The following is a 16899-nucleotide window of genomic DNA, read 5'->3' on the forward strand; positions in this document are numbered from 1 at the left end:
AATCTATATATTTAATTGTCTTTCTTAATAAATATAAACCAGTTATAAAATGTGTCAATCGTTAATACAGTCAACGCTGACGTCTTTTTAACTACACAGTATTTCCGTATTTGTAATCAGCATTCTGAAATAATTCTGCTTTCTGATTGGCACATGGAGGTGAGGGGAGGGAGGGATTTCTACCAATCGTAGGATGGTTGAAATGAGGCTGTGCAGAGTCGCTGGTAGATAAAGCGCAGACTTTAGCTACAGATCTGGGACCAGCCATTAAGAGAAAATGCTGAATGTACCGTGTAGTAAAAGTACCGCTTTCAGTGTTACCAGGTGGAGAGGTTTCTCAATATTCGTAAATATATCTAGAATCCGTGAGTATATAAATCACAACTCACAAATAAAAATAGGATTTATTATAAATAAAAATAGCATTTGGTTCATGATAAAAAATTATAATTATAATAATAAAAGCAATATTAATAACTATACAGTATATTTTATGTTATGGTCTCCTCTCTGAGAAATAATCTTTAGTTCCTGATGACTTGGAGACAGATTATTTTAGGAGTTCAATGACAGGCCATCATTTGGTAGTGGTGACAAAGAGGATGGTGGTTGCTGAAAACAGCAGGACATAGAAGCAGGGTAATGTCACATGATTGATGGACCTTTTTTTTGTAATTAAGTAACTGTTCTTATCATTGATTTGATACTCTCAGATTCAGGTAGTGTAGAAGTCAGTAAAGATCACCGCGGTATAGTCCATGCATTTAGTAACTTTAACACTATGAATATTAGGGAAGACAATTCTAAATACAGTTGTGCTCGTAAGTTTGCATACCCTGGCAGAAATTGTGAAATGTTGGCATTGATTTGGAAAATATGATGGATCATGCAAAAAAATTTTTTGCATACCCTTTCAGAATTGATAATATATGAACCATTTGTAAAGAAAACATGAGTGAGCAAGCAAAACACGTCATTTATTTCTTATGGGATTCACATTCAGCCTTAAGGTCATAACAGACTGGCAAAAACATGTCAACAAAGAAAATCATTTACTGACCCTGTTCAAAAGTCTGCATACCTGTAGTTCTTAAGACTGTGTATTGCCCCCTTTAGCATCAATGACAGCGTGCAGTCTTTTGTAATAAATGTCCATGAGGCCCCGAATTCTTGCAGGTGGTATAGCTCCCCATTCGTCTTGGCAAAATGCCTCCAGATCATGCAAAGTGTTTGGTCGTCTTGCATGAACTGCATGTTTGAGAGTTGCTCCCTAGAGGGGCTTGATGATATTAAGGTCAGGAGACTGTGATGGCCACTCCAGTACCTTCACCTTTTTCTGCTGCAACCACTGGAGGGTCAAATTGGCCTTGTGCTTAGGGTCATTGTTGTGCTGGAAAATCTACGATGAAAAATGCAAATTGTCTGCAAGTATTTTCTGATAACATGTTGCATTTCTGGTATCATTATGATTTAAAAAGGAGCCAAACAACTATTTGATAATAAATGGCTTCATATGATCATTGTCCTTAAATAAAAGACAGTTTGTTTGCTTGATCGGTCATATTTTCAATATCAATGCCAAAATTTCACTATTTCTGCCAGGGTATGCAAACTTATGAGCACAACTGTAGCTACCTGGTCAGTCACTTCATCCTGCAACTAAAAGTATAGCTAGATATTAGCTAACGTTTAGTTGCAACATGTTCTATTGCATGACAGAAAAATGTATTACACCAACATGCATTCGAGATTGGCGAAAACAAATTCCTCGTCTACAATGACTTATGATCACTACGGTTACTACCATCCGTGGGTATGTTGAATTTGTTCCTTCCTATCATCAAAGTTGTTAAAGGGATAGTTTGACCTACATTCATATTTGGGCACAATTCTGTTTACCCTGACTTGTTCTTAACAATTATTATTACATTATTGGCATTGTCCAAATTAATTAATTTAAACTTTGTGTTCCATGCATAATTCTAATTCAGTTATCTGTCGTAGTAGCATAGATAATTTTGACTGCATAATGACGAAACAGCCGGTGGAATTTGGTGACTTGAAACTGACAATATGTAGCAGTATCTTTACATCAAGTAAAATTCTGCGTGCAATATGTATGAATGTACTGGGCGAAATAAAGACAATTCTGATTCTGACCTGTATGTAGATTACCCCCACAGGTAGCTGGGGACATTCTTGGCTTTAGAAGAATGTCCCCACCTACATATTGTTGCCTTGCAGAAAGCCTTTGCCGAACTCAAATTGGTACTGAATGGAGGTAAAACCAAATATGTGGCTGTCAGTTTTCTAGTTCCGGGAATGTGTACCTGATTTACGTATGTCCCAATAATGATCAAGTCCATTCTTATATATTTGGGCATCTGGATTGATGAACATCTGTCAAAAAACATCTTAGGTTAATGTTTATTTAGACTACATACATTTTTGTGAACACTATTTCATTTAAATAACATAAAAATATTTGTCACAAATCTGCATATTATAGAGGGTGGCTCTACTTTCCCCTCACAGCAGCTTTGCCCCACACTACCCCGCACACACGGATGTGTGACTCCTGTGAAAATTAATGGGAGGCAAAATGTCTAGTGGACACGACCTGTAAGGCGAAACACATGCAAACCGAGCGCTTTGGCCGGACCACTGGTGTATAAACTCACTGGCACTGTTGTTTATCTGGTGACTAACATGGCGCCCTCCAACAAACAAGTGCTGTTGTTGGTGATTGTACAATTGTTTCTGCGCCAGTGTGAGATGTTTTAGATGCTTCCTAAAAAAAAAAAAAAGATTTTTGTTTATGGAGCTGGAAGAACTCACAGAACTGTAATTCCATAGTCACCACTCATTCCACTCCAATACACACCAAGCTATGCGTCGACATTAGATCTCAGTAGCCGTCTGGAGTACGGGTCAAAAAGGTGTTCCACATTACCGCAGGTAGGGCAGGTGTGACAGTAGCAATTTCCCCCCGTTAACACTATAAAAAATGTATCTCTGGCATCAAGTCTCATTTATCTAAACAAAACTATTGTAGAGTCAATGCACCATTAGTTACAAAGTAGGTTCAGAACACATCAGCAGCTGATCCGTGTTCCTAGACAGGGCCGAGGCTGACTTGGTTAAAGGTGGATATGATTCACGGGTTCATGGCTTGGGAGGGCCTACTGGTCGTATTAATATCAACGAGGTCTGTGAGTGGTTCCAGGCATATATCATTTCCTGGCGACGGCCCTGCTCCTAGATCTTTGCATTTCACGCTTTCTGGGAAGTGCTACTTATGTGGGCAGCTCTTTAGTCCAATATGCCAATGGATGTGGAGTGTTCTGATTACCCATAGAGATCAAAGTGAGTGAATGGGAAAGAGAGAAGATAAAAAAAAGAATAAAAGGACAATGGAGAGTGTGAGGCAGAGAGCGAGAGTTTTAGGGCAAGAGTGACACACACCCAGGTGTCAGTTTGCTCGTGGTCTTCGTTCACCCTTCTCATCCCAAACGTTTGGCCAAGGGGCTGTGATGTCCTGGCCAGGGCAAACTAACCTGCCCAGGATGAAAGTCAGAAAAGGCCTGAGCATGGGAAGATGGGGAAAAAGTGACAGTAAAGACCTGAGAGGGGAAGTTGGAGAGAGGGTGAGACTTCTTCAGAGGTCTTGGAGGATAAATGGACTTGGAGAGTGACCTTTGTCAACGATCGACACCTCTCTTTTATTCAACGGGTCAGAGCGGCTCGTGAACGTCTAATCTCCTAACGTAAATTCTGTTAAATGTAACAACTTGTGTAACCTATCAATGTATTTGCTGTTAGCTTGAAAATGCTGGATTTGGACACAATAGAGAACAGTCTTTATTTAGCATATCACTTTTTTATTTCATTGAACTTTTTTCACATTATAAACAAATGCAATTACTTTCATATAAATTTCTTTATGTACACATTTTACATTCAACATAAAAACTCCGACAAAGGATTGAAAAAATCCTTTGTCCAAAAAAATGAAATCCAACAAAATGAAATAGCACTAAGGTTTGTCTGTACATTATAGTGTGTATTTAAAGGAGTTCTACTCTTACATGTCATACCTGTAAACATCATAATTACCAGTGTACCAGTCACATTGTCTGTGTGATATCTGTTCCAGTTCAGAATGAGATGACAGTCAGTAAGGAAGCACAGCTCCCAGCCACCACTTAAGCACAACACCCTCTAAGGATCATCTCACATTGTCTCTTTGCTCTCCTCCTTACCCTCAACTCACATCACTTTCTAGTCTGTAAAAGCTAAAAAATAAAGGCGCACAAAAGCAATGATAAAAATTTTTCATATGAGGCTGCTGTACCATCAGAACGACATAGCATATAGACATGTAAATATCTTTTTGTGGATTATTTATCGACAACACGTTGCTGTATGTGTGTGTTTTGTTCTGGTATGTATATCTGTGCTTTAGATTAAGTATCTCTGTCACATCGTTGGGTTTTGTACAGTGAAACGTGAAGAACAAATGTCCCCATAGCTACTGCACTACAATACATAGACCCTGTCAGGAGGGGATTCTGCTACATTACATCTATACAGTACATTATGAATATTCTCTACATGTAGAGGAGGAAATATGACACTGGCAGTGTGAGAGGACTGTTTATATTCGAACACAAAATATTTACCCAGATTACATATTACTGTTGGAATAACAAGATTCAGGGAAATTGTGAAACAGTAATCCCTTTGTCACTTCTTTAAAAAATGTTAAGTACATCACCTTTCAAGTTATATTTCTGTTCCAGTTTCTGTTGGGTGTCCAAAAGTGTCCAAACAGATCAAATAAAGTTAAAGGATAAAAAGAAAAAAGCATCTCTCGTTTAGAAAAGAGTAGAAAATAAAAATAAATCCAAAATACACTTGAAAGTCGCCGTATATGGAACGATCCACGTTCCAATCACTTGTGTACACACACGCACATACTCAAACACACGCACGCACGCACATACACACACACACACACACACTGGCACGTTAGTCCATTTGCATATATAAAAAATCTCTAAAAATCTCTGAGCCAATGACCAGCACTGGCTTGACAGTGTCCATTTTGATGTTGGGTCCAGTGTCACTCAGTCTTAGTGTAGTAACAGGGAAAGTAAGACGGGGAACAGGGTGAAGAAGACGGACAGGGAGACCAGCTGAACTCCTGAGCTACTCACACTCATCTGGAGTTTAGGCTCCATCACAGCAGGGTCATCTGAAAAAAGAGGGAGGCAAATGAGGCTCAGAAACAATGGGAACCGCTCTTCTGTAATTCCATTGCGCTTTCATATGGAGTGTATGATGTACTTTCTCTGCTGTCAGGACGGACTAATTGGTGACGTACCTGCTGGAAGGCTGTTGGAAGGATTGTGCACTCCTCCTGCTTCGCCAATCTTTCCCTTCCCTCCGTCTATCGCCCTGTCCATCCCTTCATCTTTCCCTTTGTCAGCCTTGACCTTCCGAGAGCCTGTATAGGGCAACAGGTCATTGGTTAGGACTCGACCGATCAATATATCTGCATTGGGAATACCAAGACTAGCCACTGGTACAGAAGCAAATACTAGAGAAAACTGGCATAGGAAAACCGTTTAAAAACTCAAGTTAACAGAACATATGATAGCACAGAAAAACCCTTCAGGTAAAAACTAACAGCATCTAATGTTAACATAAGAAACCCACATCAGGTTGAAGTGAATATAAGTTATGTTAGCGTAGTGAAACTCTTTCAGGGTTGATGCTAACAGAACTTAATGTGAACATAGTTCAAATATTTCAGGTTAAAGCTCATTGTACACCAGAGCCGAGGAATACATAAATATTAAGCATCAAGTTGTTTTTCCACTCCCCACATGGACGTATTACTCAGTGGCCTGGTGGTATGGAGAGAGATGGAACTGACAGAACTCTCTCTCTCCTGCTTGGCTTTGCCAACCTCCTAGACTCTGCCCATTCTCAAATCTTTGCTAACAGTCTAGGAACAAAGAAAGGTGAAGGGTGCTCACCATGAGGTCCTACCACCTCCACTTTCAGCCTCAGACACTCCTGGCCATGGTGATGAAGCGGCTTAGCTGGAGAGAGAAGAAAGGAAGGTTATAGTAAGTAAAAACACCCATGCTTTGGGATAGAATTAGAGTAGTCTACAGACTGAAATAATCCCCATAAGACCTTGCTGCACAGCTGGAAACATGTCTCTTTAGGTTCTTAAACAAATAATTTCTTCCATAGGGATTTCTTTTGATCCACTTCAAATAAGGTCTTTGTTTCGTGGGGGGGGGGGGGGATTATGATTGGTCGACTATTTCAGTCTACAGTGTAGCTTAGTGGTATCAGTAAATGTGTAGTAGCACCGTAATACTGACATACTCACAGATATAGTAGTAAGTCTCTCCCTGTCGGAACTCCTTGCCCAGGGTAAACGGGGTGAATCGCTGGAACTTCTCAGAGAAGCGCTCAGCAGCGTGGTTAGCAAAGGGCCTGGAGCACTCCCAACGCAGCTGGTCAAAAGAGTGGGGTTTACACACGTCGTAGTCCTCACTCTCCACCATGTACAGCACATAACGCTCGGCCTCCTGGGAGGGGAGCTCCCCGCGTGCGTAGTGAGGACAGATAATGTCCAGGTAGTCGTTGATTTTCACTTCCACTGTGTAATCGTCCTTAGAGAACCTTGAGAGAGGGGGGGGGAGAGAGAGAGAGAGAAGGAACACATTTGTTAGTGACTTTTATCTTTAGATTCATTTAAGTAGATCCATTTAAAATCGAGCTGGTAATGGTCGTGTCATCTGTGACTGACTGAAAGGGGTAACTTGATGAGAGCATCATCACAGCCCATGCACAGCCAGTCACCAGTTCTGCCGGGTTGCAGAGCTGAGCCAGTGTTTATGTGGGCTGCTTCTGTCAGGTACAAACACGCATGGAAAAACAGAGCCAACAGTAACGGCACATGTATGTATCATGACTAACTCACACAAACATACACAGTGAAAAGGCTGGTAATATGACCCCACCCAAACAGATCGTGTCTGCACGTGTGTGTGTGTGTGTGTGATTGCGCGAGCATCCTGGGCGACTGGTGTAGACCTGCCACCATGACAATGAAAATGAGTAAGTAGCTAATCAGAAGTCAGTGGTTTAACGTGTTAGAGGAATTTATTTAGACACGTACACACCACTACACATTTCAACTGTTTCTGTCTGTTTTCTAGAGCAGTCCGCAAACATTGTGATTTAAGGGTAGAGTTTCCCTGGCCACCTGTGTCCATGGAGACACGATTCTGAGTGACAGTTTATCTCCTTCTGCCTCTGCCGCTTTCTCTTTCTGTCAGCACATCAAGAAATGTGTCTCTGTCTTCAAAATCATTTGACTGGGTTAGTTCTACTCGCATATTGTTTCTCTTGTTGTCTCTCTCAGCACCTGTTGGTGTGTCAGAGAGTTTCGTTCTGTCTTGAGGCCTGGTGACTAATTCTCTGTCTTGCAATACTTCTTTGAGGGAGGTAGAATGAAGTAAGTGGAGATAGTCTGTCCCTCTCTCTCCCAGTCTGTCCCTCTCTCTCTCTCTCCCTCTCTCTCCCTCTCTCTCCCTCCCTCTATTTCTGTGGTTTCTTTTCATCTTCACCCTGACTTGACTTTTATATGACCCTCTTTAAACTTTCCCTCCTTCAGTGCCTCCCTCAGTCTCTGTTCTATATTTTAACTGCTGTTTTTGTCTATGTTGTTCTTTTGATGTTGTTGTCCTTGTCATTTTGCCTCCCTTGCCTGTCACCCCTCCAATGTGAAAGGACACTACAGTGTCTTTACAACACACACACATACACACACACACACACACACACACACACACACACACACACACACTACTCCTACACAAAACTCATAAAGGAAACCCCAGAATGGTGAGTAAAGCACGTTTTGTAGGAAGGAAGGAAGGTGAGAGAGAGATGAAAGAAACATACTAATGCATATCAGGGAATCAAATTAAAACTGTTCTTTCCAGCTGTCCTCCAGGCCCATTAGGATTCAGCACACACACACACACACACACACACACACACACACACACACACACACACACTGGCTGTTCTGGGAGAGAGGTTGAGTTTGTGGGTAAGCGCTTGTTATCCCTTGAGGATGTAATCAGTATAATATGCTAATATCATAGTCTTATTGGTTCCGAGCCCTGGGCTGAACTGACATGCGCGCAGGCTGCAGCACAAACACCCCGCCAGAGACTCTGTGTGTGTGGCTCCATTTTGTGGCAGAAAAACGTCTGTATACACACATCATTGGTGTGTGTGTGTGTGTGTGTGTATGAGAGAGAGAGAGAGCAAGTGTCAAAAAACTAGTTAATACAAGTTGAAGTTGGATTAGTGAGTGACCATGCATCAAAGCCTAGGACAGGAGGGGTCTGTGACCGAACCTTCCACAACCCCCCTCTTTCTCTCTGGTTGTTGTCCTCGTTAAGTGACAGACACACTGGCTCCATGCGGGCCCCTAACAGCCCTTTAACCCCCCTGCTCCCTGCCATTGTCTGCTTGTGTCGGTATGTGTCTGTGTGTGTGTCAATGAGCGGGTGAGAAATAGAGTAACGTGCTCACCATAACACGCGTTGTTAGTGGAGCACATAGCTAGGCTTGTTAGTGCGGGCTAATAGCTAGATTAACCTCTGTCTCACACCATTTCTAATCAATGTCCATTCAAACAGGATAGATATCCTTAGTAAAGCCTACCTTGCATGGAAACACACAGGCAAACACAAGCACACACACTGTTCTGTGGTTGAACCATTTAATTCCCAAAAACAAATCTCCTCTCCTTACTTGTTTCTTATCTTTGACTCAGAATGGTAATGACAGGTTTGAGCCGAAACAGCACGAGAAAACAGTTTTTTTTAGTGCCGGGGTAAAGCCGCTTCTCAAACTGTAATGAACCTGTCTAATTCCCAAACGCTCCTTGTTAACTAACCGCAAAGCGTGTTCCCTTCTAACGCCCTCCCTTCTGTCAAAACACATATTCTGTTGCTAATCTCGTTCACTAAACAATCCCTCGATCTGTTTCTCCATTCTAAGCCTAGCCAATAACAAACCGCTTAATATCAGGGGCCAAGCTGTTCCCCAGGAAGGGAGCAGGTCTGAATGGGTTGTAATTATCGCTCTATATAATTACCTTCCTTACAAATTTGACAATATTCATGATGAAGCCAGAGAATAACATTGGTGGTACATACTCCTCTTCAGGTGGAGCTATTTGAGTGTGTGTGTGAGTGCGTGTGATCCAGCTCAATGCCACCCCAGCCTAGGGATCTGGGAGACGTTCAGTTGACTGAAGCAAGTTGAAACAAGGCCAGACTCTCAACTGGAACACAAGCTCACTCCCTCTCACGGCCTCTCTCTGAATAGTGAGGTCTTTCTCCTCTGACTGACAGTTCACAAGAGAGTGAGAGTCACATTAATGTGATAGCTACTTGCATGTGACAGAGGCAGGGGTGTATGTGTGTGTGTATGTGTGGGTTTGTCTGTGTATGAGAAAGAGAGGTTCTCTAAAGACCAGAATTCAGGGCGACTGATGCCCCAGGCACACAAGCACATCTGTTTATCAGGGCAGACCAGAGCTGGTGTGTGTATGTGTGTGAGTGTGTGTGTGTTTAGTAGGTGGTTACAACAGTAAGGTGATTGGGTGAGTTGTTTAACACCTCATTAACTTCTCAACGTCTTTGAAGTCCTCTCCTTACCATTGTCCCCGTTCCACCTCACGTCTGAAGTTTCAGCTCTTGCTCGTCTCCTCTAAACCTCATTCCTTTGCTCGGAGGCCTATCCTACTCTCCCTCAGTTTCATTATTGTGAGGGTCAAGAGACAAAACCATGTCTCTCCTCTAAGTCTCCCTGCCATCTCATTCTCTGTCATGAACGGATCACGTGGGAAGGAGTTGAGGGTCAGAATCCTCAAACAGACCGAAGAGAGGTACACACACAAACACACACACTGAATGCCATGACACAGCCAGAATGCTCTCACACTATACAGGTCAGAGCGCACGCATTTCCTGTGTATCCAACATTCACACCTGGGACCTGAGGGGATATAGAACTGTCAGCCGTAATCTGGGGTTTAGTCCTTCAATCCACTAATACAGAATTATACACTAACTACCCCATTAGAAACTGTCTGTATCACTCTCTATTCTAATGGCCCACATTCTCTCTCTTTGTGTTTCTGACAGGAGGGAAGGAGTTCTGTGCCGGTCTGTCACGCTGGAACAGATCTGAAAATTGTGAGCCTGATAATTCTGCCATAATAGTGGTTATTATATCCGGACTCCGCTTTGGATCGACTGGCATCACTTAATATTGTGTGTGTGTGTGTGGTTGTAATTCTTTATTCAGAATTTTGTTAGCCTGTGCAGGGTTTCAGAGGCTTTAAAAATGTCAACACAGCTGTTTCTCTCTCATTCAATCCCACATCTCTCCCTCCCTCCATCCCTCCATCCATCAATGTCCTCGCTCTCCTCCCTCCGTCTGTCTCTCCTTTATTCTCTCTAAATTAACCCACCCCCTTCTTCCTCGGTCCATATCTCCTCCATTCTTCCGTCTCTCTTATAGTTAACATAATATACAAGAACTGTTTGTGACGGCCTAATTTCTCAGCACAAATCCTATTCTAGGCCTGTACCCCTTTCACCATCCCCCATTTTTTGTCTGTACCCTCTTTCTTTCAGATGAACTGGCTGGTTGTTACAAATGTAGCTTGGATTGTATCAATGATGGTAACTAGACTAACAGGTCACTTGACTATAAGGTCAGTTAATTAAGCTTTACTTCGGATCCAGTCTGTTTTATATACCAATACCAGGTTTTGGCTCAATATAATTTTAATTATAATAAAAGTTAAATGTGAACTGTAAATCCTTAGAATAAACTGTAAAAATGCTTGTTGGAAGTATCCATGCTCAATGTAACCAAGCCAGTCAGGGCTGAGCTGAGGGTGGAATTGTCCCTTAGGGGGCGACATGAAACTGTTTCTAAAGTGCCACTTGCGATAACACACAAACACACAAACACACACAATTTAATAATATGAGGATAAAGCAGACATTGTTATAGTAAAATGTGTAGAACAATAGCAGTAGGGACACTGCAGCTTTGATCTGGGGGAAAATATCCCCTGGAAAACAGAAACAGAGAGGGAGACGGACATGTGAGGAAGGCAGCAAGAAAGAGACAGACAGAGAGAGGAAGTCTGGGCCATAGATAAGGAGGTGAGAGGAAAGCAGAGAGGGAAGACAGGCTGATGGTGTGTTTCTGGGCTTAAAACAAATCGGGAGCACATGGTTGTATGTTACATCCATAATGTGTGTATTTGTGTGTGTGTGTGTGTGTGGGTTAGGTAAGATAATTGTTATGTCAACAGTAAACAAGCTACAGATGATTGAACGGGCAGAACTGTAAGCTGTATATTCCAACTGACTGAAGGTTTCCCTTTTCGCTACTATAATTGTTTGTTCTATTCGATATGCTCCATTTGTGAGATTATGGAGGAGACTTTGGACAAGCTACAGATTTACTGTGTAGTGTACACATGTGTGTTGTGCCAGATGGATATCACTACAATAGACTGATGGTTTTTGTGTCTATAGGTCAACTGATCAGAGGAAAGCTGAAAGCATCTATAATCTGTGTGTTTGTGTGCATGTGTGTGAGAGAGACTGAGTAAATCACTGACTCAGTTTTTCCCTCGAACGTCTCCATATTGATTACCCACCCAGAGAGACAGACAAGGTGGAAGAAAAAGCAAGAAAGAGAGAGAGGGTTGTTTTTATTTTATATTTATTATTTTCCACTTTCTTTGGCAAAGCAAACAAATGTTTCTCAAATTCAATTTATTAGATAGCTGGGTTTCAAAACAGGGCAAAAATATAGCCAGTGCTAACAAAAAGGTTTTTAATCAAAGGATATCAAACAATAACATCCTTAACCTCTTCCTAAACCTAAACCTCTCCCTGTAGGACACAATCAGTTCAGAAAAGCCCTTACACCTCAACAACACCACAGTGGGGAGAGAACGAGGCAGAGACAGATAGAACAGCATAGAAAGAGGATGTGAATGAGTGAGAGAGAAAGCACACGGGGCATTCTCCCTCTAATATAAATACCTATTGCATATTGGCTAACATTAAATGCATGATTGAAACAAATGCCCATGGAAGAAAGGTGCGGGGTTCACTTGGAAAACCAAGATTTGACAATCCATAGAGGGGCAGAATAAGACCAATGTGCATTCAAAATATATCAAGTACATTTAACCTTGTCGTACAGAGAATCAAGTTGACTGCCGGCATCCAACTTGTCTTGGAGCTTAATTCACAAACCTTTTCAATGAATAAAATGTACCCTCAGGACTCAGGACCATAACACCCAATCAGAGGAAAACAACTCGCAACACAATTAAAACAAAACCACATCCCCTGTTGGGAAACAGAGGCAAAATGCAAATCTGTGACAAACAGTAGAAGCTCTGTGAGCACAGCTTTGCAATTGAGAAGTCCAGAATGTGGAGGTCAGGGTGTACAATGACTGCACCATAGCGGTACCCGAGACAGAGCTGCACTGCTCGATATTATTTAAACCAGTTAGTGTAATTGCCACAATTTGAAGATCAAGGTTTCAAGATGAGAAGGCTCCCAATCCTTTTGGGGGGAGGGTTCAGAGAGCCGTACCACATTGCTGCCTGCCATAAGATGAGGGAGTGCCTGACAGATTACCTAACCTGTGGCGTTTCAGGACATTGTGAACATGTTTTTGTTTTCTTAGTAATTGTTCGGCTGGTTGTTTTGAATTCATTTTTTTTATGTTATATTGCAAATCAACAATTTCCAAAGTATGTTAACATAATGTTATGGCCAATAAAGCATTTTACATTAATGTAATTTAGCAGACACTCTTAACCAAATTAATTTAGCGAAGGCATGGATTTTTATACTGGCCCACAGTGGGAATCAAACCTAGAACATCTGCATTGCAAGCACCATGTTCCACCAACTGAGTTACACGGGATCCCTACTGAATAAAATAGAAATACAAACACAGACACTGAGAATCAAATACATAATATTATATAGGTACACATTTGAGTTTTCATGCTCTCACCTACCTACCTACACATATATACATATACACACATATATGTGTATATACACATACACACACACACACATACATACATACATACATACATATATATATATATATATAGTGTGTGTGTGTGTGTGTATGTATATATATATATATGAGCTTGAGAACAAAATAATGTGGTTGAACAGTGCTAGGAAAAACTGAGAAAACATGCAAAGACAAAAATGAACATAAGAAGTGATCAGGCAATAACAAGCCAGAGGAGACCCAGCTGGTGTGCCGAAGAGATAAGGGGAGATGGAGAGAGGAACGGACAGGTACAGACAGAGGAAGGGAGAGAAGGAAGGAAAGAGGGGGAGGGAACAGAGGGGTACGTACACAGCTGACAAAGAGGAGTATGGTAACAGGGGGAGCATGGAATGCTGGGTTGGCTGCTACTAATATTAACAACCAGCTCCTGCCTCATTCCCTAGAGTGTGTGTGTGTGAGTCACTGATTTATCAGTTAATTTAGCCTACAGCGAGGACCCCTCCCCTTTCTAAAGTGTGCAACACACTCTCACTTTCGGTCCTCAACAACAGAAAAACACTTCCAGTAACATGGTATTGCGCCAGAACTAATGATTAAGCTGTCGGATCAGGTTGAGACAAGATCCATCTCCAGGAACCACAAGCAGTAACATGAATAGGATCTCACAACTCCAACCACTGTTCAGCGCTTGTCCAGGGAGAGAAAACTATCAAATGTTTGGGTTAGGTATTGAGTTTAGGGTGCCTGTATTATTTCTGAATGGTTAAGGTAAGGGTTTAGTTCAGAATGGTTACGGTAAGGGTTCATTTATGAATGGTTAAGGTAAGGGTTTAGTTCAGAATGGTTAAGGTAAGGGTTTAGTTCAGAATGGTTACGGTAAGGGTTAATTTCTGAATGGTTAAGGTAAGGGTTTAGTTCAGAATGGTTAAGGTAAGGGTTTAGTTCAGAATGGTTACGGTAAGGGTTAATTTCTGAATGGTTAAGGTAAGGGTTTAGTTCAGAATAGTTACGGTAAGGGTTCATTTATGAATGGTTAAGGTAAGGATTAATGTTTGGGAAGGTCTTAAAATAAAATAACTTGGAAGTGACAGAACATAAAAATACAATTTGTCTGTCCATGGACCCTTTGAAGTGAAAGCTGGCAGCTTAACCACAACAGTAAAATGTATTTAGATGTATTAGTGGTCACAAATGCCCCTGGTGGCCAATTTACAAGTCATATATACAGGTTTCACCACTGGGATAAACATCTAACATAGACCTCAATGTGGTGACCTGCATCTTGAACACACACACACACACACACACACACACACACAGCAACCATCTGGAGTTAGTCCTGTACACCTGAACGCCAGATTCATCATCTCCAGAAATCAATTAAAATCAGTAAGACTCAGTGATTCACTGTCTCTGATTGACCAACTCATCAGAGACTCAGGTGGTTCAGTCATAGTTTAGTCAGTAGGGTGACAGGTAAGAGACCAGATGGGGATTTTTTGTCAGAAAGAGTGAAAACGGAGAAAGAGAAGAACATATAGAAACACTGTGTTTGAAAACGAAGCAGGATTAAAGAGGAGGGAATAGATTATGTTGTAAAACAAATATGATAAATATAGTAAGTGGAGGCCAGATTGGGATTAACTATTTGAACAGTGATATTTCTACTCACTTTCAACTGGAATTTAGAGTTTAACATAACACTTCTGAGACAAAACATTTTGCTGACGAGAAAGGTACGGAATGAAAATAAAGATGTAATCATGAGTGTTGAGCCAGTTATGTGACCCAACCTTTAAATAACACTTTTCAACATTAAACAAATCGAGTACTTTTCTGCTGCTCCAATATCAAACTGACACAGCGCACTTTTAGGTACGTTTTTGCTTGTATCATTGTGTACCACAGAGTGAAATGTGTGTCTGTATGACATGTGAACAAAGGTCTGAGTTCACGAATGTGTGGTAGTCGGTGCGTTATACAAATTTAATTGTGCAACATTTTGACCATGAGTACTAGCTGTTTTTGCTGTGTTCACTCTATCTGTTCATACATTCATCAGCAACTCTTACTTGACCCATAATTCTGAAGCTCAAACTTTATGCATTAGAACACATGTATTTGTTATTATATTTATGAGTTTTCTCCCCGTATCCTCTCGGTCATATTTCAACGTGGTGAAGCCACCGTCTCGTAATCGGTGATGACTCATAGTCAAACGTATCAACAAACGCACGTAAGTCATACCTGCACCAGGAAATGCAAATGACTCACAGCGACTGACGTATGACACCCATTCTACATATGACCTGCCCACAAAACTTCCAAGTGCTAACGTAATTAATCAATTATTACAAAATCTATGTTTTTCCCCTTATAGACAACATCTGAATTCACCCACGTCTTCATGATTGTCCAAAACTGATTTGGGTTACAGTAACACAAAGTGGAAATTGGATTAATGCGATGTGAATGTTCACTAAATGCCATGACTTGTTTGGCCTTTGCTTTGTTATGGGGGGAAAACATCCACCGGTATCGGCTGAAATAGGGAAACCTGCGTATTTTCCTCCCGTTTTTTATTAAACAATGTATCCATTATTTTGTCTCTACCTAAAAGTTGGATCATCGCTCTGTGTACTCGCGCTGTCAAGCTCCATCGATTCCACTTCGTGGCGGTGGGGCGTTTCGTCCAATCACAAAAGAAAAGTCAGCACTGGACATTACACACCAACTTTCTAAGCTGAAATAACAATTCGTCAGCAGTGCCAACAGAGTGAAACAACATGCAGACTATCAGTATTCAATTGGTTTTGTCGGGCTATTTATTACTATGCAGCGTGGGGGTATCTGAGTTGTTGCGTGTGGGTCTGTCGGAGTTATATATAGAGGCTGATTCTGTCTATCCATTAGTCCGGGAATTCGTTCACAATCTTCCTCTCGGTCTGTTTACGCACGTTCCTGTAACCGGGCGCAACTGGACGGCTATAGCACAAGGTACACATCCTAAAAGTAATCGTACTGCTCACAAAAAAAACATTATATGTATAAGAAATAAAACCAAAACCAATCAAGTGGGAAGCCTGGTAAAAAACATGTGGAATTCAGAGCGCGTAGCCATTGATTGTACGACAGACAAAAGTAAGCGCATCCCTTGATAAAAGAAGTAGGGTACATTGTAGTTAATCTACTGGTGTCAGGAATTCTCAATCTTAAAGCGAGTTGTGCAATTTACTAGGAGTGCGTATACACACAGAACTAAAACATGTTACTTATGCTATACAAAAACGTGCATAACAAGAACAAAAACACACTTACTTTGGGTTTGTGCTATTCCAGAAGACACTGTGTCTCTCCGCAAAAACGAACCAGGTTCCGAAGCTTAAAGCCAAACAAGCCAGCCACACCAAATCCATACTGTTTGCTTTATGATCAGATCAAGAACCAAAACAAACGCCGCAAAATAAACAGACACTTATTTAAGAAGAGGTCTTGCAGTACATGCACACTGTCAAAACAAATAAAGTTACTATTTGTAACCAAAAATGTAGTCTTATAGTAGTCTATCACCTTCTATAGCTGTGGCAGCTCTGGTTGAGACAGAAGCGCACTGACTACTTTGTCAGACAGAGCCACGCCTCTTCTGTTTACTTAGCCAATAACAACGTACCTTTAATGCACCCCACTTTCCTTGCTGTGACTAGA

General features: G+C 41.4%; 2 protein-coding genes across 2 annotated transcripts in view; both read right to left on the bottom strand.

The window, feature by feature from the left end:
- slc50a1 (solute carrier family 50 member 1) overlaps positions 1–91 on the bottom strand; it is a 5108-nt gene extending 5017 nt beyond the window's left edge. The window contains exon 1 of the mRNA XM_013139347.4: positions 1–91. This exon is cut by the window's left edge and continues 105 nt beyond it. The gene's annotated coding sequence lies outside the window, so the exon portion shown is untranslated.
- Positions 92–4869: 4778 nt separating this feature from the next.
- Positions 4870–16774, bottom strand: efna1b (ephrin-A1b). Its single transcript, XM_010894423.4, has 5 exons — positions 16513–16774; positions 6410–6705; positions 6045–6110; positions 5387–5509; positions 4870–5257 (listed from the first exon to the last, which is right to left on the bottom strand). Exons 1-5 carry the CDS (start codon positions 16608–16610, stop codon positions 5136–5138), a joined length of 705 nt encoding a protein of 234 aa, XP_010892725.1. The 5' UTR covers positions 16611–16774; the 3' UTR covers positions 4870–5135.
- Between the last annotated feature and the right edge of the window lie 125 nt (positions 16775–16899).

The sequence above is a fragment of the Esox lucius genome, chromosome 20 (assembly GCF_011004845.1).
Source record: "Esox lucius isolate fEsoLuc1 chromosome 20, fEsoLuc1.pri, whole genome shotgun sequence".
Classification (NCBI taxonomy): domain Eukaryota; kingdom Metazoa; phylum Chordata; class Actinopteri; order Esociformes; family Esocidae; genus Esox; species Esox lucius.